General features: G+C 37.0%; 1 protein-coding gene across 4 annotated transcripts in view; it reads left to right on the forward strand.

Moving 5' to 3' along the window:
* The window catches only part of FRY (FRY microtubule binding protein), a 183,187-nt gene that overhangs the window by 78,049 nt on the left and 82,843 nt on the right, over positions 1-22,295 (forward strand). For all 4 annotated transcript variants that reach the window (XM_058419511.1, XM_058419512.1, XM_040056716.1 and 1 more), the window contains 12 exons: positions 251-330; positions 448-528; positions 2,082-2,250; positions 4,613-4,705; positions 4,801-4,899; positions 7,353-7,454; positions 10,605-10,708; positions 11,160-11,268; positions 12,200-12,286; positions 14,079-14,250; positions 15,278-15,410; positions 19,571-19,678. In XM_058419511.1, the coding sequence (XP_058275494.1) occupies positions 251-330; positions 448-528; positions 2,082-2,250; positions 4,613-4,705; positions 4,801-4,899; positions 7,353-7,454; positions 10,605-10,708; positions 11,160-11,268; positions 12,200-12,286; positions 14,079-14,250; positions 15,278-15,410; positions 19,571-19,678 (1,337 nt within the window). The remainder of the gene's footprint in view (positions 1-250; positions 331-447; positions 529-2,081; positions 2,251-4,612; positions 4,706-4,800; positions 4,900-7,352; positions 7,455-10,604; positions 10,709-11,159; positions 11,269-12,199; positions 12,287-14,078; positions 14,251-15,277; positions 15,411-19,570; positions 19,679-22,295) is intronic.

Below are 22,295 nucleotides of genomic sequence, written 5' to 3' on the forward strand. Positions count from 1 at the left end.
CATTGCTGTCTTTCTTGTACCTGTGTGACATACAGCATTCTGTGCTCATAAAGACCTTACTTTGCCAAGTCTCTGGAGCTAAAATATTTCTCTTAACACTAAATAAACATTAAATGGCTGGCTCATTTTAGCTATTTTGTTAGCTACATGCTATTTTAACTGATGTATTTCTGAATGGATGATACCCACGAGTAATACTAGCACTAGTGCAATACATGTGTACTTGTTATATTTTATTTTGTGTTTTCAGATTCCACTTCATCCTGTAATAGACAGTTTGGTAAATGATGTTATTAACCTGGCTTTCAAGCACTTTAAGTACAAAGAAGGGTAAGGCGCTTTCTTATGCAAAAACTCTATGAAAAAGATACTTCCTTATTTTTTTTAACAGTTGTGGTTTAAACAGTACGTTTTCTCAGCTGAGAATTCTTTCTTGTCTCTTGCTAGGTACCTTGGTCCTAACACTGGAAATATGCATATTGTTGCAGATTTGTATGCAGAAGTAATAGGTGTTCTAGCTCAAGCAAAGTAAGCAAAATCCAATATATTATTTCCTCCATAAATATGACAACGTCTGCTTGCTTAGCATGTGAATATTCTGATTTTCTCACTCCCTTTAAGTATTCTGTAGGAATAAGTCATTCCAGTTCATTGGCCTTCTATTTATCCAGATGTTCTAGAACATAGGCCTCTAGGGAATCACAGACTTTCTGCATCTAGTCCAGTGATACTGAATAAATTCAACTCAACTACAGCAGCATTATTTTTCCTATCTCAGCAATGACGTCCGTAGAAAGCCCAAAGGGCTGAAGAGGGCTATTTTAACTAATATTTTTTAGATGCTATTTTTTCTTTAGCTGGGCAAACCTATAAATGGCTGTCCTCCTACATAGGAACAATATTAAGGCTCTCTGCAGCTATTTCAGCTGAGAACTTAATGCATCTATGTCTGAACCCTTCATTCTTCTTAGAACAGATGACGTAAAACACTTTGTGGGTCAGATCTTAAATTTTGAATCTGAAACTCAGGATCTCATGTACCCAGTATAGCATCTCATTGTACACTTGAACCACAAACTAAGCAGAGGATGAATTTTACTGCCCTGATGTAATGCTCTTTGTCTCCGGACAGTTTGGTGTTGCTGAGGGTGAGTCTCAGCTCTACAAAACCAGTCAGTTTGGTTTTATATGGCTAAAACAGTTTGAGAATCTGGAAGTCATGTAAATTCAGCTAAGGTATTACCTGGGCCCTAAATTGGCTGGGTAAAATGCAAAAGGAGAAGTTGCATCTGGATCCAAAGCTTCAAGTTGACTGTCAAAGTTCTGAAGGGCCTTGCTAAGATATTTCTGTCACTGAAGGACGTCTTTCTGCTAACCTGTTTCTTTCAGTTCACCTGGGTTGTCTATCAAAAGGAATAACAAAAGGTTGTTACGTGCTATGCCTACCATGAAAATGACATTCTTTCCATTTTCTCTCAAAAAGGGCAGGAAGTCCTGTTGGATGCTCTTTTTATATATCACTTATGGAAAATGTGTCTCCAAAGACGCCTTCAATTGATTAGTGGGGGAGACCAAAATGATCACAGAGCCCTCTACCCAAAGTTATTGTAGTTGTTAATGCTCAAGTGTTAGTGTAATGGCTATTAGGGAAAAAAAAATATGAAGGGACGAACTGCCTATCTGAATATTTTCAGAGTTATAGTATAAACATTTTCTTTTGAAAATATTACATGTACTTGCAAGATAGCTATCTTTTATCATGGGTTTTTGAAAAACGTTTGAAGGGATTATTTAAACGATATTGTTAGATCTTATGTAAAAGAGATGCATGATAATAAAATAGTTTGAAAGATGTGGTTATCTAAAAGGACTAAGATCAGGCTGTATGCTTCCTTTTCTCAGTTTATTAGAAGTGAAAGAAAGCTAAACAAAAAAAAAAATCTATTCAAATACTGAGTGAAATGGTACTTTTACACAACCTAAGTTTTATCTTCTTCAGGTTTTTCCCAGTTTATATACCTTACAATACATTTCAAATATTGATGTTGAACTTTTTGGAACTAACCAATCTGAATTCTTAGATTTCCTGCTGTAAAGAAGAAATTTATGGCAGAGCTAAAAGAATTGCGGCATAAAGAACAAAGCCCATATGTAGTTCAAAGCATTATCAGTCTTATAATGGGAATGAAATTCTTTCGCATTAAGATGTATCCTGTGGAGGACTTTGAAGCTTCTCTTCAGTTTATGCAGGTAAAAGTCGTAAGTATGTAGCTGTGGTTTCCCAGACATTTTTGAATGGGCTAGCCTTTATTTTCCATGTAATGTTCTAGATTTTCCATATGTCATTTTCACATAATCCTATGTTTAGCTACTTTCTGCTTGTTCTGAACCCCTCAGTGCTCTGGTCTCTGGAGTGTGTTGTCCCATACCAACTTTCCATCAGTCATGTACCTCTAGTCCTTACATCTCACCCTCCAGCTAGAAGTGGTTTTGTTCTGTAGACCTCAGCCCTTCCACTGCACTATCCCACAGCTGTCCCTCCCCCTGTATCCGTACCTAGGTGCTCTAAAGTGAATCTCCCAATACTGACACAGTTGCCAGAAAAGAGAGAAACTTTTAATGGAGGAAAACACTGAGGAAGAGACAGAGAATTGAGGCAAAAGCTGCATAGAATTTCATTCGGATGCATTGTCTCCTTCCACCACACCTTCACCCTGCTTGCTGTAGTGTGCATTCTGTACCCTCCTCGTTTAAAAGTCACTAGAACAGAGCATAGTTTGACTACAATTAATGTTTTAAATCAATAGATGACATGATTTTGTAAAAGGCAAGAAATTCTTTTGTGTTTCAGCATTCTTGCTGGTAATGTACAATTGGTTTTGTTCCCACCAGCAGGTTTCTTTAGCTTAATCTTTCTATTCCCCTGTTTTTTCTTGGGATCACCTACATGGTTACATGGTTTGTAGCCACTCACCCAGTAAAATAAATGTTTTATATAAACCTCCACATAAAGATTAGTGCATCGATGGTGTAAATTGGGGAAAAAAAATCAATGTTAGATGCCCAGAAGTAAGGATTTGGTATTGGAATGCAAATATACAGGCGTACAGGCACACTGAGCTTTTTCTTTTAAGTCCTGAACCGGAAGCACGTTCTATTTCAGTTTTGCAATATAATCTAAACCATATTTAATAGCGTATTTAAGACATATTTAACAACACAGAAACAGGTAATTTTTCTTCTTACCTGACTCTTAATTATGTAGACGCATACTAGTATGTATCAACTTAGTTTAAGTTATCCAGAGCTGGCAAAATACCAAAGTAATGTGTGTTCAGTGCGCCAGAATTGATGAGTGAATGGAGTTGTGGCTTAGCTTTATCCAGTGTTCACTACTATTAAAGTCTGTGGTAAAACTCCTATATAGTAAAACTGGAATTTGGATCTCTAACTTCCCCTGCTACAATACCTCAGTACTAAATGAATTCTTACATTTACTACTCTGCATCAGAAGACGCACTCTGCCTGTAGAAGAACCTTGTTTGCTCAGTTTGGTGAATTTCAGCATTTCAGCTCTTTGGGCAGCTTGTCTGTTTGAGTCTCTCCATGCAGTGCTTCATTTAAAACCTCTGTCACTGCAGTGCTGCTGTAGCAGAGAAGGTCTTTTTCAAAGAGGGTGAGCTAATTTCAGGAGTGACCTCCAGTAGAGTCTGTCTTCCCCCAAAAGAGTGCAGAAGCACCTCAGGAAGGCTGGCTGGTGTGACTGAAGCCCTGTGTTGTATAATCCTGTTAGCACACAGAAAAAAATATGCTGCATGATCTGAGGTGTAAACTACTCTGCATGACTGTGAAGGAAACTGGTCAGTAGGGACCTTCCTCATGCAGTTAGGGGCTGTTTGTGCCTTGAACCTGGAGAAAAAGTAACTGGGGCAATAGGATTTGTCATCCTCAGAGAAGTTGTACACACGAGTGGGTGGATGCTTATCTCCCCTCCCTCACTTCCTGAGCAACACAGCTGTCTGGAAAGTAGTTCTCTGCATGTTTAGGACAAAGTCTGCTTTTATTTTTTTCTTAATCTCCAGCTGTAGGCTGGAAATTGTCCTCACATAGCACAATTCCATATTGACCCTCAATATGCAACGAATCCTAGCAATTAAATTCATCCAGAAATATTTACAATAAGATTGTTCATTGCCCTCTGAATCTTACCAAAGAATTACATTCCTTTTCTGGCCTCTCAAAACATTGTGTAAAGCAGTCCATTTTGACAATTAGTTTTGCTCCTGAAGATACGCACAGGGAAAGCATGAGGTCAGCCCCTGAGTCCAGCTCCATTTCTAGTCCAAACCACCACCAGGCACAGCTGGAGTCAGTGAAGACTTTCTAGATTAGAGTAACAGCTCCTTGATGTTGACTTATGTCCTGCTTTGTGCTTGCTGCAAAATACAGATTTAGAAGTTAAGAGGCAAATGTTTTCAGTGGGATTTGCAGGATAAAAATAGTCACTGACACGTGGTACTCATTCAGCAAATGTCCAGAGGTCTTTATTCCAGCTGATGTGCAATTGATGTTTCTTGTTTTTGTTTTGTTTGTTGTTTTCTTTTTAATTTAGGAATGTGCACATTATTTCCTTGAAGTTAAAGACAAAGATATCAAGCATGCACTGGCAGGACTGTTTGTTGAAATTCTTGTCCCCGTAGCTGCTGTGAGTTTATTTTTGATGTTGTTTGCATAATTTTTTTAAAATTAGATAAAATGGCTTGAGAAATAGTATTTTACTAACATGAAATTTTCTTTCAGGCTGTTAAAAATGAAGTGAATGTCCCCTGTCTGAGGAACTTTGTTGAAAGCCTGTATGATACAACGCTTGAACTTTCATCACGAAAGAAACACTCATTGGTTAGTAACCCTAAGAAGCAGAGGTTAAAATTCTCTGTCACAAATATTTCTGAGCAAGACTCTTGGGAAATTGCAAAATGTTTTATTTTCATTTGGCTATACCAATACATTTCTATTTGCAGGGAAGATTATTGTGTTTCCAGGAAATAACTGTACTTATTTTACTCATAATATGATCTAAATCAGTCTGAATCAAAGATGTTGTCAGCTTCTGGTTCTGTGATTATTAAATGCTTGGGTTTTCTCATAGTTGTTATGTGTAAACATTAGGAGAAGAGGAGAAAGAATGGAGTTCACTTCTTGTCAAGCGAGAACAAATGAGACGTGGGAACAACTCTCACGGGCCTTAAATAATACATTGTAGGAAGGAAAAAATGTATAACACATGTCTTTTTAAATCCATAACTTGGTTACTGTGTAGCTCCCTATTTCATTTTTTTTGTGTGAAATGAGCAGTGGCACTGCAGTGTATTTTTGGAATCATGAGTTGATCTGAATTAAATGAGGATCTGAGTCAGTTTGATGCTGGCTGCCTTAAGCAGTCTGTCTCTCCAACTGGGTCAGCGCCCGTCAGCACTGTGGCATTAGCTAATGCATTTTGAAGTCTTGGACCTTTTAAGTAAAGAAAGTTTGTCATTTGTCCTCCCTCATTCTAGGGGAAAGTAAAAAAGACTTCCCTGTTTCCAGTTCTTGCAGCAAGTGCTGGTCTCTGGCGCTGGTGAAACTGCTGGGAGGACTGCAGGAGTGTGCTTGAGCTCTCCGCCTGTTAGAACATTCCCAGGGGACAGTCAGAGCATCCCCTGGGGTGCAGTCCTGATCCAGTTTGAATTAGTGGGAGGCTTGAGATGGATTACTGATTTCACTCGGCTTGCATTTGTGTGGCTCTGTTCCACTCTTTTGAGTTAATAAGACATTGTTGGAACTGCAGCAGGGTAGAGCTTTTCTGTACAGTTTTTACATTAAATAGAACTTCCCAAACTGTGGCCATACTTGCCAAAGTCAATACTACATTCTTGAGAAAGGATTGCACAGCTGGGCCTTTGCGTTTGATTGCTTGTCCACGCATACCTCACTGGAGGCTACATAGTTAAAAGTGACAAAATAGAATAGATTCTTGTGAGGGTGTGATTAGAAATACAAACATTGCAAGGAGGAGGAGGAGGGGAAAGGTAAACATTTGACAAAAATAACTGCAGTGCATATTTCCAGTCTTCCAGGAAGAAAGCACACTCCTTAAAGTCTGAACTGGACCAAGATCAGTGTTTGGTGAATCCATGCACTCGCTGTACAGACAGGATGGGGGAATTGATCTTGGTTCATTTTCTGTGTAAAAGTACCTAGAATGAGCTAGTCATAAAGGTTCTCTTGGTAGTGAATGGAGAAAATTAGGAAATTCCAGGAGATGGTTTGTCTTCCCTCCTAGGGGTTTTCCTTAGGAAAGGTTGTAACACTCTTGAAATGTTACTAAACTCTGAGATCCAATCAAGTACTCAACTGTATAGTAAGAAAGTCTTCTGAGAGAAGCATTCAGTTACCCTGTCCCATATGTATTTTGGACATGAAGATTATAAAAATAAAAATTAATGTATGTTTGCCATTTGATCAAGAAATTAGCGTAGCTATAGATAGTTTATGTTACATGTTACTGGAACAGAAGCTGAGATTTATGATGTGTTTATACTTTGAGTTGTGATTGAAGTTAAAATTTAGAGATAATTTTTAGAATAATTCATCTTAAAGTGAACATTACTTTATTTTTGACTAACACCTTTTAAGTCCTGTCTCTATTTATTATCATTACTACTGAAACCTTAGTCTTCTTGAAATAACAGAGTCAGTTTCAAAATGATTAGGTGCATTTTGGCTTTTTTTTTTAGTTTAACATTTACAAATGTTAAACTAAGTGTTGAGAAAGAGACTGGGTTCTGGTATTTCATCTTCTATGTTCTTCTTTGCTTCTTTTTATTTTTCACTTCACAAGCTGTAACTCCCAGCAGATCCAGGCATTCCCTGTATTTTAACACAATTCTTTAGGGTGTTTGACATATCTCTCAGTAAATATTGTGACTGTAGATTTGGAGGAGTAATCTGATTCACAAGTTCCAACAATCTCTGTGGGTCCTGTTGTTATAATAATAAAGTTTAGTTATTTCCATGCTTCTATTTCTCAATAAACTGACAGAACTTAGCCCTGAAAGTCTGTAAAATGGTGCCCTATATTACACTGCTGTGAGTACACGGTTCGTTTTCATGGCATCTATGAAGTGTATCTGTAACAGCTTTAGAGAAAGCTCCTTTTAAATAGTACTACTTACAAATGTGTTTAACTTGGCTAACTTGTATTGCACAAAATGGAGGAGTTAGAACTTCAAATTTACAGTAGCTCTGTTAAGTTAGTTTTGTGTTGTGTAGACATGCAAATAACACTGTATGGACATCCTTTTCCTCTTTAGGCTTTGTACCCCTTGGTAACATGCCTGCTTTGTGTCAGTCAGAAGCAGTTCTTTTTAAACAGATGGCATATTTTCCTCAACAACTGCCTTTCCAATCTCAAGGTTAGTATCTCCTGATTTTAATATTGTATTCAGACTTCACTAAGCACTGTTGATCTATTGCATATCCTTTTTAGGTAAATGTGCTGAGTTATTGCTATTATCTGATTCCATACATGATTTTCTCACAGTACAAGGTCCTTAGCTGTGCAGGTTTTTCAACAGCAAAAAAGTATTCTTGGGCCTAGTTTGAATTTCCACTGTTCCTCTAACTCAAACCAAGCCTGTCAAATACCTGTGAAACAGAAAAAAATGCTGATGAGTTACTAGGTTGATTGACACCAAAACTGACCTAGTAGTAACTTGCTTTTTTCACAAAAACGTTGGAAACAAAGAACTTACTACTTTTTCACAATGGAACTACTTGAAGGACGCTAATTCCATTTCTTGTTTCACTCATGTTAAATGTTTGCATTACAAAAACCCTAAACTCTTTCAGTTTTTTCCTCCATGTAGCCATTCTTATTCCTTTGCCGTTTGTTACATCTTTGAGGTTTAAAGTTAGCTTTCCACTGCAATCTGCTGTGGTTCCCAGGCTGCACATCCTGTTCAATGCACATGTGCTAGTTATCATTACTGCTCCTCCATGTGCCTTTTACTTTCACAGTAACTCATGTGCCGTGCCATGCTAAAACTGCATCCCTGTGAAAGAATGGTCCTGTGCCCACCTGAAAGTGCTGTATAAAAAACACAATGAAATTATTAGAGCAAGTGAAGGGCCTTCCAGCTGTGTCTTGATGAACCAGTGGTTGGGAGGCTTCTGCTAACAGCACACTTCAAACTTCACACAAACTTCACATTTCAGCCAGTTTCTCAGCTCAGAAGCGAATACCTGTTCTCCAAAAGCTGAGTTCTCAAGCTTATTAAAAAGGTATATATTAGATCCTTTTTTGCTGTTGCTTTCTGGTCGTGCTTCCTCTCTGTCTTAATGAAACAATTTGTACTGATTCTCTTCATATAGGTCCTACTGTTAGAATAGCTCTTGAGAATGTTTAGTCTGCCTGAAGATTTCTTTCTGCCAGTACCTGAATAGCTTACTTTTGGTGACGATGCATTAGAATCTTACTTGGAAAGAGATTCAGGAAATAAGCATGTTGTTATTGAAACTATTTTTATGGAGTTTTATGCAGTTGTACAAGCTTCAGAAAAGGCAAAACCAGCTCGGAATATATATTTTTCTGAAAATTAAGGAGATCTTGACAAATTATTAGAAACCATCAGAGAAAATATAAGAGAAGTTGGTCCTATCTTACTGATTGAAAAGAAAATTGGAATTTATCTTGCAACCTGTAATTCGTTGATATATACTTCAATTTATAGGGCTCTGAGATTAATGTGGTGGCACTAATTCCATCTTTACTTTGGAGTGGAGATAAGGTTGCCAAATACGTGGCCAAAGTAAGAAAGTGGTTGGCCACTCCTTCCCAGTACAGAGAAAGAGATGCCCCAACCATTGAAACAATCTTTTCACCAGACAGGGTGGTACCTCAAAACCCAAGCCAAACTCACAGAGCTGGAGGAAGAGCTGGAAATCCACCCCTCAGAGGGAGAGCTGTGCATATCAACACCATGAACTTGGACAGATCATGCTCATGGGCATGCCCATAATGTACCTGGATGTGTCTTAGGCTTTTTATCATCTTCCTCTTAATCCTGTTTCTGCCACGCAGCTTGCTGTTCTGACAAAAAAACTGGTCTACTGTTTTTTCAAAACTCTAATGATACTGTTCTCAGCCCTTTTCTCCTCCCTCTTTCTCAATGGCCCTCACAGCTAACTATCTCATCACTGGGATATTTGGACATTTGCTGCCAGATAGCTTCCTCCTCTGCTACACAGCCTCTTGTACCTTAACTCGGTTAGCCACAACCTGCTGTTTTCTTGAAAGCTTTGGAATAAGGATTAATTCTGATAAACCTACTTCATCACCTGTTGCAGAAATAAAATTCTTAGGTCTGAATTGTACTAGGACTGACATGATTATACCTGATGAAAAATGGATTGAAAGTAAACAGGTGAATAAACAAAATGATTGTAAGGAATTCTATTATTTTAAAATCCTGCAGAGATTAATGTGCCAAGTAAACTTTGGGATTCCTTTTACTACTTATTCTAAACATGTGTGACAACCATTGTATGATGCTGTAATAAACAAAAAAAGTTTTCTGTCCATATAAAAGTTTATTGAATAAAATGTGTTACCGAGGAGTTGAATGGAAATTGGAACCCAAAACCCGTGTTTCTGTTCCTAAGCTTGTGACAGATGCCATGTTGAAAGTTGAAGTCATCTCCCCTTTCGCTGGCAAATTGTCTTCCCATCATTTTGCAGAACCCAGACCAATACACATTCAGGAATTACTGGTGGCATCAGTTACAGTTTCTTTGATCAAACCGCAGTCTTTGATCCGTGACTCAACATTTGTCTGCCAAAAATATATCAGATTTTTGCCAAGGAGATTTGCCCTGTGGGCCAGGCAAATCTTATCTCAGGTCAAAGTGTACTGGACTCCTTCAAAGTTTAACCCAGCAGATGGCCCAACATGTGGGAGACCATCTGACTGGGCTGCACTTACTTGTTTTTTACTCAGACAGCCCTTACAACTGCCACAGAAACAGAAAACTGCGTATGACTGAAGAGACCCAAAGACAATCCTGTACCGGTTTCTAAAAATAAACAGCAATCCAGACAGATAAACCAATTCAGTCTAGCTGATTGCAGATGCCATGTTAATCAGGCCAGCCTAAGTATCCACAGATTTTTGTCCTTTCACTTTTGAGTCTCTGCGGTACATTCCTTTATCTATTCTTCATACCAGGCCTCCACCATAGGGCAACAACTTTTGAAATGATGTAATCTACTGAACAGGAGGTTTTCTTTTCATAGTCAAATCATGGGGGTTTTCAAACAGATTTTAAATTGTAATATGTATCTGACTTAACTAACTTGATGCTTGGGTTTTTCAACAACTTAAGTCATAACAGAAACAGGTCAGATGCACGAGCATCCTACAGCTACAGGAAAGGAGCACTGACCAGTTGTGAGGTTCTATCTTTTTGTAATTTTGTTATCAGAGTTAATTGTGGCCTTCATTAAGTGTAGAACTTCCTTGCTAATTTGTGTCTGAAGATTTTTCTTGTGTGATATGTTTCTCTAGAATAAGGACCCAAAAATGGCTCGAGTTGCACTGGAATCTCTGTACAGACTACTGTGGGTTTACATGATCAGAATTAAATGTGAAAGCAACACAGCTACCCAAAGGTAAAATGCTTTTATTTGCAATGAAAATCCATTGTAGAGTGGATGTTGCCAGTGAAGAGGTTTTATAGTTCTCCTGAATTCCTTCGAATTGAACCTATTTCTGTTGTGAAATAAGAAACTCAACTGTACACAACAAAATATTGCCTATTTGTGGCACTGTCAGTTATTCTGTCATCTATGAAAATTGCTGTATAAAAGTGTTTCTGCTTTTGGAAAAATTAGAAGTCGCTCCTTGTTCAGTGTAAGTTAAAAATGCTTTTGTAGTGACCGTTGACTGGTTAATTTATTTGTAATGAAGTAATGAAATAAAATAATTACACTGGATTGGTAGCAAAGGACCATTAAATTTTCATTTCAAAGGAAGTATTTTCTGGTCTTTCTAAATGGAGTGTCATGGTAAATGAAGGTCTGAGAGGTCCAAAAATATCTCATGTTTCTTTTTCTTTTGCAGTCGACTCATTACTATTGTCACAACCCTTTTCCCAAAAGGGTCCCGTGGTGTTGTGCCAAGAGATATGCCTCTAAACATTTTTGTGAAGATAATACAGTTTATTGCACAGGTATGGGAGAGCCATGCACGCATCTTTCCGTATAATGAACAACTTCTTTTCTCAGTAACAAATTAACAAATAAGTAAACTTCTAATTTTTTGCAACCCTGTTGACATTATCTTTCATACAATGAATGATGAAATTATAGACTGAGCTGGGGCAAACTCCTTTTGAACAACAGTTTTTGATTAACCTCATTCCATTGAAAATAGATTAAAATGTGTTCACTTAAAGTCACATGTAATTTTTGTCAGTTTTTAAAATTTCCAGCAAGTCAAAAAATGCATTTGTTGACACACTGTGACTGTCAGTAAAGTTCAAAATAATAGGCCATGTTTCATCCTGATACTGAATCATCCCGGCTGGATAGGACAATAAGTCGCACTGCTTTCAAAGCAGTAAGTCAGATGTCAACCAAGTTCAGCATGGAGTTGACACATGTCATTTTCATCAGTTCAGATGGGAACTGCTAAAATAGACTAACCTGCAGTGCTGGAAGTTTCGTCTCTTTTATGACTTAAATTCAGAAAAATTTCCCATAGAGCAAAGCACTTAAGCACGTACTTAAAGTCTCTGAATAGGAATGAAGCAAGCAGATCCTTAAAATCTTCCCTTAACTGTGCCGTCTGTGAACAAGCACTCTTTATGTAAAATACTGTGTTAGTGCCATAATAACTGCAGTTTAAATGAAATAATTAAAAGCTTTATTTCCAAAATGGATCATTTTCTATTTAAATGCTATACGTTTTTGATTTTGTCAACATAAAGCATTGTTAAAAGCTTAGATCTGATAATATGCTCTACATACTTCTGAAAAATCTGTTTTTCCATATATTTAAATAAACCCTGATTAAACTGATTTTCAGCATTCTGTAGCCTTAATGAAAATAGCTAGCAGAAGTGAGCAGCTTAATGATTTGCAGTATTTTTGCTATTTTAGGAACGTTTAGATTTTGCAATGAAAGAAATTATCTTTGACTTCCTTTGTGTTGGAAAACCAGCAAAAGCTTTCAGTCTCAACCCTGAGGTATGATGTACATCTGCTTTTTTATTTTTATTTTTTTTTAAAGTAGTTAGTATGTATTGTGTTGTGCTACATTTACTTCCTGGTTACATTCTAAGTATGCTTTCACCTCTGTCCAGTTTTCAGGCCAAATCTTGAACCTGATTTATTGGTAAAATACACCTGTGAACTTCTATCTGTAAAATGTCACATTGTTTATGCCTTTCTGATGTTTTCTCAGTGAAGAATATCAAATGTGAACTAGTGCAAATGTATAAAACAAAACGAAAAGTGTAAATAAAACTATTGGTCACAGTATGTCCTTATCACTGTGTTGTTGTTACATGCAATGCCTTAAACTAGTTTAATATAACAATAATTTTTCTGTAACAGTGTCAATGTTTTTCAAAACAGTTTTACTGAGAGTACATGATACAAGAAAGCTTGAAAAAGAAAATATGCTAATAAAATTTTACCACTCTGACCAGCAAAGCTCCACTTGTGATGCTGTCAGGAGTCAGTTTCCTAGTGCTTTTCCTACAGAAAACAATCAGAAATTTGAAAAACTTTTCAAAAAGATCAAAATATAAATAAGTACTAAAAGAATAAAAAATTCTCTTAAAAATATACAGTTCCTTAAAATTTTGAAAATATTTTCCTTTGAAAATTAAGAAAAAATACAAAATAATTAATGATCCTCTCATAAAACATGTCTGTCTTAATCCTGCAGAATTAAACTGTTGTATCTATTCACTAAGAATTAAACTGTTGTATCTATTCACTAAAACAGAGGGATTGCCTTGTACAAATTACATTGGCAAAAAAAAAAAACATGGAAAAGTATATTGAACTTTCTACTGTCAAAACCAGGAAAAATTAAAGGCAAACTTAGCTTTGAACACAGCTTTCATCTTTCAGTAGCGGAGTAAAAAAGGATGAAACAGAATTTTTGAGCGGGCAATCCACACCACGCTCTGGGTCAGCCACCTGCAGCATTGACTGAGAAAGGTCCTACAAAGGACATTTTGTGTTAGCCCAGCTGAGAGGGGGTGGACACAGTCCTTTGCTTCTTGTAGAATCAACATCTGAAATTTTGCTGTTTCTCAACAGCATTGAAAGGCTGAAAATAAAGACATTGTAGCGCCACTTTTTTATGTACGTAGACTTAAGCATTCGGAAAAAAAAAAAAAAATCTCCATAATCTGTGTGAATGCATCTCTGGGAGACTGTCAGTAGGACAGCCTATTAGATTTTGGAGCACATTCCAGGGAAAATGAAAACATTCTAGTCTTTCAATCACTGCAGTGCGAAGTTTGCAAGTTTTCCTCTGGTGCATTCCCAGAAGGCATTCAGGTCACTTAGATTCAGCTTTCTAATATTTTCACATTGTAGTTTTGGCATTGAGCATCATTCCAGACTTTTGTCTCAGTATGATTAACCCTGGAGCCTTTCAAGACAGCTATTGATCCTTTTTTTCATAACAGATGTAGGTCATTTATGTTTAGCTGAAGGTCCATTTAAGATGCATTGCTACACTACAGGTCATATCCAGGTATTTTATCCTGAAGATAAAAAGATAACGCGCTAATGCAAATACTTAAAGTTCTGAGAGGGGAGAGCACTGTTCAGAGTGGAGATAAGAATTCACTATTTATTTCATGGGCAGTTTTTGTGCAATATATCAGACTAGTTAATGTAGTGAAGATATAGAAAAAAATGTCTGCAAGTGCATTCCCAAAGTTTCAAAGTGAATGAAGAATATGAGTAGAATATGATTATTTAAGTATGGTACTCATCCATCTTCTAAACTTCACAGAGAATGAATATTGGCCTGAGAGCTTTCTTGGTAATTGCTGATAGCTTGCAGCAGAAAGATGGTGAACCACCAATGCCAGTGACTGGAGCTGTCCTTCCCTCTGGAAACACTCTCAGAGTGAAGAAAACATATTTGAGCAAAACTCTGACAGAGGAAGAAGCTAAAATGATAGGTTAGTAAGAGAATGGACAATATAGAAACTCGTGTGGGAATGGATGTGAACATGTTTTCAACACTTGAGCAATAGTTTTTTATTGTTAAGTATTTGATGTATTTTTGTATTGTAAGCATTTAATTTATTGTGTGTTCTAATGAAATGTATGGTTCAGTTTGCCAAATGCTGCTTTTCTAGGTTATTCTGAAAAGTCCTCCGTCGTGCTCCACAAGAGGTAGCAACCCTGTATTCTGGGAGGGGTTAAAGGTGGTAAAGATTAAATGTAGTCTTTAATCTTTCAGTGCTCATAGCCGTGTTTATTTATGGATATTCTGTGCTCGAAAACATACCAGCTTTGAAAACCATCAAAGATTCCATTGATAGCCTCATTTTAATTGCAACATCTTAAACTTTCAAAATGGCAAAACTTTTAAATGTACAAGAATGTTGTACTGAAAGGCCTAAGTTAATAGTCTGGGGCTTCAATATAGAGCAAGAGCCCTGTGCTGTAGAAGAGCCTCTCTATCATGCCCTGAAAGTGCCTGGTTTTGTTGGAAAAAAAAGGAAAAAAAAAAATTGTCTGCTCACCTTCACACTTCATTAAGTCCTCAAAGTTACATGAATGAAATGAAGTCTACACCAGTGGCAAAGACCTGTGCTGTACAGTGCTAGATCATTGTAGTAATATTAAAAAATACGCAGTGTAAAATCCACTGCTGTTGAGTAAATTAAAGTATTTGAAGTATTTGAAGATAGTATTCAATAACAAATGTTTGCACTATCAAATTCTTGTATTAGCCATTTCATTGCTACTTTATGATCTGGTATTTCAGTTTCCATGTATAATATGTAAGTATTCCTTTTGGAGCAAGCAACATATTCTGGTTTTGGATCGGGATATCATTACTAGTGGAATATGCTATCTCATGAGCAAAGCATTTTTCTTACTTCATGCAACACAGCATGAGTAAGCAACTTTCTTTTTCAGAATATATATATGTATCTATAAATATCCCCAATTATACAAAAACACATATTTTTGCAGGTATGTCATTATATTATTCTCAAGTAAGGAAAGCTGTGGACAACATACTCAGGCACCTTGACAAGGAAGTGGGTCGGTGCATGATGCTAACCAACATACAGATGCTTAACAAAGAACCTGAAGACATGATTACGTGAGTGCTAAAGAACACGAATTCCCATGAAACGTGGAGATGTAATTTTGGAGCTTTTTCTCTAGTTCTGTCTATCATGAGTCATCTGAGAAACAGCAAGAAACAGGAACATTTAGCTAAATTAGTATATACTTTGAAAAAATGTTTATGACAAATTGGTTGTGCATCTTTGAATGCTGTAGCATTTGGATCTGAAGATGTTCTTGGTGTAGGTAAAATCGTGTGAATCCTATGGTTGTTTGGATAGTAGAAGTAGAATGCTAAAGCAGAAAATGTGGCAGCCTATGCTCAGAACGCTGTCTCAGGGTATATTTGCATCACTGAACTTCAAAATGAATGCAATGAATTCTGTAAATCCCTATTAATAATAATGTTCCAAAATTCCCTTTGCTTTTCATGGCTGTAATCAAAATCAAATCTTAATTAAAAACCCAAGTAATCTTGTGATAAGGGTTGGATTTAAGCAGTATCCCACTGGAACAGAATCAAACCAGTATGCTTCAAGCTGCCTTGAACAGCAGCACCATTTTTCGCTTTCATCCAAAATTATTAGTGAGGGGAGTTTCCTGGAGGGAGTTCTGGTGAGGTGAACATCAAGTAAAGGTTAGACACACAGAGACATCATCTGGTACATGCAGAGCACAGACTGTAGAGATCTCAACTCTAAGGAGACCTTGCTTATCTCCCCTGTTAGAGTGGTGGACATGGTCGTTGTTCTAGAAAAGATACAACCCCCTAGCAAGTCAACTTGCTAGGAATACTGTGAGTGATAGGCTGACTGCAATGACTGGCCAACCTGAACTACCTTGTACAACTGATACAGTCTTTCTGGTTTTGTTCCTCTGCCCTTATTCATTGCAGTGCCTCTAGGTGAGATTGTAAGCTGTGTCACCAGCATTGTCTTTATGTATATTCGTAACTAATATTATTATCCAATAATATTTCATATTTTTCTTGTAGTCTTACCCCATGTCCTGTTCAGTTCTCACACCCAGTGTTCATAACCATTTTGAGTATTCAGGCTTTTGTGGTAAGCAAAGTGAATTTTGAAACTCACATTTTATTCCCAAAAGATAATTATACAGTGAAACCTTGGGCACTAAGATAAGAAGTGTACTTAATCTTTGCTATAAATATCCTTTAGATGGTTTCTCAGCATCACCGAAATGTTGTTTATTTTTAGAGTCAGAGAACAAATAGACTCAAAAGAGTTTTAAATTTCAGGAAGTCTTAAGATTTGGTAGTAACTTTTGTCAGAAACATGAAGATTGGAATATTTAGACGTGTAAGTTACTGCTTTTGTGTTGTGCTTTATATCCAGATGAGCTCTGATTTAATACATACATTAAAAAACACAGCAAACCACAAAGCAAAACCAAAACCAAACCACATTATAACACATTTTTAGTTGTTCTTTCAAGGGAAAAAATACCTGGGATGCTTAATTATCACTTGATCTAAAATCATGTGGACTTACAAAATCATCAGTAGCTGTTACCGTCAGGATTGAAAATGATCCTTTCAAAAACTGCATTGTGGATATGTGGAAAAGCCAACATTGCTTTTATGTAATTGCTTCCCATTTTATTCACAGAACTCTGTGCTTCACTAAAGCTACATGTTTATTTTGAATTCTTATGGGCTTTAATTGGTAGATATCACACTATATTTATGTACATTTTAAAGTTATTGCTTTTGTCACAGTTACACAAAGTTTATGTGTAAACTGTATATAATGAATACCATAGTGGTATTTTTATTAACAAATAAAATAAGAATCAGAGAGAAGTAGTCAGGCAGTGAGCAGACATAACTTTGTAAAGTATGCTGATTCTGAAATTTTCTTTGGCAGTGTTAGACTTGCTTCTAGACAATATTTAATTACTGATCCTTTAAGCATTTATTGTTGAAGTAATAAATGCCAGTATGGACGGTCTTATAAAAATCCTGAGTAAGAAACATCCTTTGCATCCTGCACTGGGATATGAATTTCAGTACTGGTTATAGTTACTTTCCAACAGTTAGTTAGAAGAGGACATCCATTTTTCTAAAATACAGACCTGTCCTTGCAAGTACTTCAAAGGCTCCCTTTGCCTCCCCCGTGTGCTGTGCCCGGTAGCTCAGATGGTAAGTTGGGAACTTGAGCCTGAGGTTTGGATCTTCTCCTGCTACTCTTCTGAGTAGCTGATAAGCCACAGACCACCCACAGATTTTATATTTATAAATAATTACTCATTGGCCTTCAGAAGAGTTTCCTCTCAAACTATTATTTTACAAGTCTCCGTTTGAAATGCACGAACTTCCCCCTGACTGGGGTCTGAGCATAAGGAAACTGCAAAGGTCATTTTCCATTTCAAGTCATCAAGGAAGACTTGGTTTGCCTGCACATAAAATTCCCAATGGCACTTTGATGTTTACAACTGTAAAAATATAGGATTTTGCACTAGATATTAATCCAGCTAGTGTTTGCTTTAGTGATAGTAGTTGAAAGGGATTTGTTTATAATCAAATTCTCAGTGAGATGCTGTATTTTACTCCTTTTCCGGTCAGTTGCTGACACTTTCAAGTTCTGTCTGTTAGAATACAGAAACAGTGAGACAGAGGTAATGAATCACGTATATAGTTTCTCCTTACTGTACCTTTAAGACAGTTATTTAAAAATATGTCAACATTTTATTCATGTAATATACATCCAAGCTGATAAGTAGGGTGTTAAGAAACAGTATGGTATCACTACAAAACTTTCTTTAATCATTGAATTAAGGAAGTCTAATATCAGTTTATGCCTTTTCTATGCTCACTGAACTGTACTTAGTGTTACTCACTGAAATAATGAATACAGAAAATCTTCTTTCAGACTGCATTGCATCCAGGCTTTCTCTGTGACTGGACACAAAAATAATGTCCCAAATGCAATGTCCTCTGTTGGGTGGAGAGACAGAGTAATCAGGGCAATGGACCGCGGTGCAGGAAAACTACGTTCATTTTTTGTTTTGTTACTCCGTTTCAGTGTGGTGTTAAGTAGCTGACAACACTTCTTCGTGTCTCTTTTTCCCCTCTCGCTCTTTCCTAGTTCTATTGGAAGCATAATAAAAGAGGAACTATCTTTCTCTGCATGTTTATAATACAGCTTCTAAATAGGACCTTACTTTTTTGATCATTCCAAAGCATATTACAGGCTAATAATATTGTGGGAAAGACTGCACAGTTTGAAATACTGTTACGCTTTGGTAATTTCCTCTACACTCCATCATCAGATAATAGATGATGGAGATAAAAATGAGCAAATAAAAATAAATCCACACTTTGAGGTCTATCTGAAGGACTGGCTTAATCTGCAGACTTAAGAAAAATGTTGAAAACAAGTCAGAAAACAACTGCATCTGGGTTGAAAATAATCAACAGCTGAAACTTGAGCTACTTTTAGAAGACTCATGGACTTCCATCCTAGTGTTTGGTTCACGCTGAACTTTGTGCTTAATGGCTTTTGCAGGCTGTTAGGGAACAGTTGTGCCATTTCACAGATCAGACCACCCGTAGAGCTGCTAAAACATATTCTGGCTGATAAGAGTTGCCAAAATGCTGTTATCTCTGGCAGTGATCAGCAGAAACTCTCTGGCCGTACCTACCTCTGAACTACACACCTTTTTCAGTATAAAAATGTATCATGATGGTTTTCCATAGGCTTGTCTTCTGTTGGGGGAAAATCTGTGGATCTTCAGTTGTGTTATTTGAACTTGTTACACATCTACTATTTACTTTATACAACTGGTGAAATATTGCTGCACTATGATGGAGAACACCCCAACTCTTTCCTCATTGCCTCATCCAAAGCTTGCATCATATAAATGCTGATCTTGATGGAGGAATCCTCCTACCTTGTACCTCCGTTTTTTAATATATATGCCATTCCTCTCAGAGAGAAACAAGTGAATCATTGATAATTGATTTTTCAAGTAATGTATAGATATGATGCATGAAAAATGTCAAAATCAAAACCGTTTATTCAATGGCAAAATGTATTCATGTTTCCTTCTTATCTCATTATAGTGTCTACCTGTCCATCCTGATGTTCTTAGTAGGCCTCTGGTACTTTAGAGGTGGGTCATTTAACACAGCTCCTTCTTAAGCTTAGTCAAAATTCTGTTTTAATTTTTCAGTGGTGAAAGAAAACCAAAAATTGATCTGTTCAGAACATGTGTTGCTGCTATTCCTCGATTACTTCCCGATGGAATGTCAAAACTTGAGTTGATCGACTTGCTGGCAAGGTGAGCTGTACAAGCAATGAATGACTGCTCCAGGGGAACAGTGTGAAAAGCTGAGACACAGAATATGTAACTGGTTCTTTTTATATATGCTTTAGAGAAGCAAATTGCTCTTAATGAATTAGAGATATCCTAGCATCTTTTTACAGTTTTCGTGTTTTTATTATGGTATGGAATTTTGTGAAAAAGTTGGTATGTCCTCCAGGTCTCTTTCCCATCAGTATGTAGGTTATGTGGTATTCACTGTTATTCAGGAAAGTCACAAATTACTGTTTTCTAACCATCACAGCATTCTGATTAATAGGAGAAAATGTCTTTTCTGTGTAGTGGAAAACATGGAGATACCTGTTTAGTTTTGATTTATGACTCCCATATGTCTCTTTGGAAAAACAAAATGTGCTAGATCCGATACATTACGAAAACCTTTCTACAACATTATTTTTATTTTTATTTTTATTTTTATTTTTATTTTTATTTTTATTTTTTATTATTGTTATTGTTATTATTGTTATTATTATTCATGAATAAAGAAAACATACGTTTAAAAAATATTATATCCCTCCATTTAATTTGTCTTAGTAGACTTCACTGAACAAGGTAGTCTACAACATGACTGCTACACCACTTAGGTTTCAGGACATCAAATCAGCGACTTGTGGCAAATAATTATGATGAAAGGTGCTGGCCAGGACAGAAACAGTTAACAGTTCAGTTCGAGTATCCAAGACCAAGGTTCCAGCTTGTGTTCTTTAAGTAAGTGGATTATGGTATTAAATTGAATCCAGCGGGCTTTGCAGCATATTGGTCTCAGGTAACTGTGGCAAAGCAAACTTTGCCACCCTGTCCTTGCTTTCAAACATCACAGATGTGTGAAAGGCAGATGTGGGAACCAGAAGGCTACATACTAAAACAGTTTTTTCTGCTCTATGAACAACTAACTCCCAGTGATGTGCTAAAACAGTGAAACAATTGATTCTGGTAGTAGTGGGGAGTGCAGACAGCCAAATAAGCCAAATCATCAGCCAGCAGTAGGTGTGCTGCAGTGCACAGCCAGCTTGATTTCCTTGCATGCATGTTGTCCGCTATAAATCACTTGTAGGTTGTTTTAAATCATTACATTATTAAATTATACAGATACCTTATTAAACAGGTGCATCAATTCTGCTTAAGGGAAATTTAAAAGGACATGTTTTCCTTTAATCCAATATTTTAACTAGAGTTCTATCCTTATTAATGGCCTTGACTGAGCTGGTAAAAAGCACGTATCTATTCAGGTCACAGCTCTTCAGTCACAGGGTTTGTCCAGGTCAGACCTGTCATTATGTTTAAGAAAATTTGGAGACCAGTGTGAGTTTCTTTATAAATTAACACTACCCTCCTTAAGTCTCACAACTGTCAGTATAACCACTGGTCTGTCTCTGTTCTGTCAGCAAACTTCGTTCAGAAAAGGTCAGCCATGATTCTCAGTATTTCTTGGGTAATTGTCCTGCTGGGACAGTGCAGCCCATAAGTTTGCTGAGTTACCTGACTCTGACTGTGAAAAGAAGTGAGACATCTAGAGAAGCTTCCCTCAGCTCCTCTAGAGCAACTTCAGGAGCAACTCCATGCCTTTCCCCAAGAAGGCAGTCTTTGGAAATGATTTCTCCTCTCCTGTATGTACTCATACTACAGTGTCTTTGAGACATTGATAGTGTTTTAAGTCATATTCCTAAGTGTAAGCAAGAAAAACACAAATTAGGTAAAATAGGTAGGTACGTAATAGGTTGGGAAGCAATTAACAAACAGTTCATGGTTCAGAAAACACAAAGAGAGGTGTTGAAACAACTGGGTAGGATCTCAGTATTGCAGAGCAGGATCACAAACTGAAGTGATGTTCCTATGAAAAGACAAACCTTATTCACATGTATAGGTCTGGAAAGTTTTCAAAAAAGTTATTGTGGTGTAATCAATATCAAGGATGTCTGATTTGGAGAACAGCATGTGAACTGGGGCACTGTAGTTGAAGAAGAGACAAACCAGAGAACAAGGAGGGGAAAGATAAGTGAATTGAAAAAATTAGGTCCATTTAGCTTGAGACAGCATGAACTGAAAACTCTCTTCAAAAACATACCTTTGGAGAAGAAAGTAATAAACTGTTCAAATAATTAATACCTGGCCTAGACTTAATGTAAATCACCAGAATGCCCCAGTACCAGAACTGCTTCTACGTTCTGTATACTGTCCCGTGTTTATTTGGGACCAGACTGACTACTTCTCCCAATTTTGAAAGCGTAGGCCCAGAAGGTAAACATCTGCAGTTCTAGAGAACTCTGCATTACAGTACTGTGTGTTCTGGGTCAGAAACTAGGCTCAATACAGGGATAAGAAACTTGGAAAAGGTAAGGTTTCAGTTTCTCCCTGTTTTTTAAAAGAACCCTAGAAGCTGTTCTGCCAGGGATTTCTCTGGGCCTGTGCTGTTGAGATGGAAAGCTGTTAAATACTTTCTTTCCACAAGAGATAAAGTTACATCTTTCAGTTAATTGGTTCTTGTGTTCACAGTTTGGTTTAAGTTTTTCATCCTCACAACAGATGTGTCATTTGGTGGTTTTCAGAAGGAGTCTGTGTAAGTCAGCAACTAGAC

This window comes from Hirundo rustica, chromosome 2 (assembly GCF_015227805.2).
Source record: "Hirundo rustica isolate bHirRus1 chromosome 2, bHirRus1.pri.v3, whole genome shotgun sequence".
Taxonomy (NCBI): Eukaryota; Metazoa; Chordata; class Aves; order Passeriformes; family Hirundinidae; genus Hirundo; species Hirundo rustica.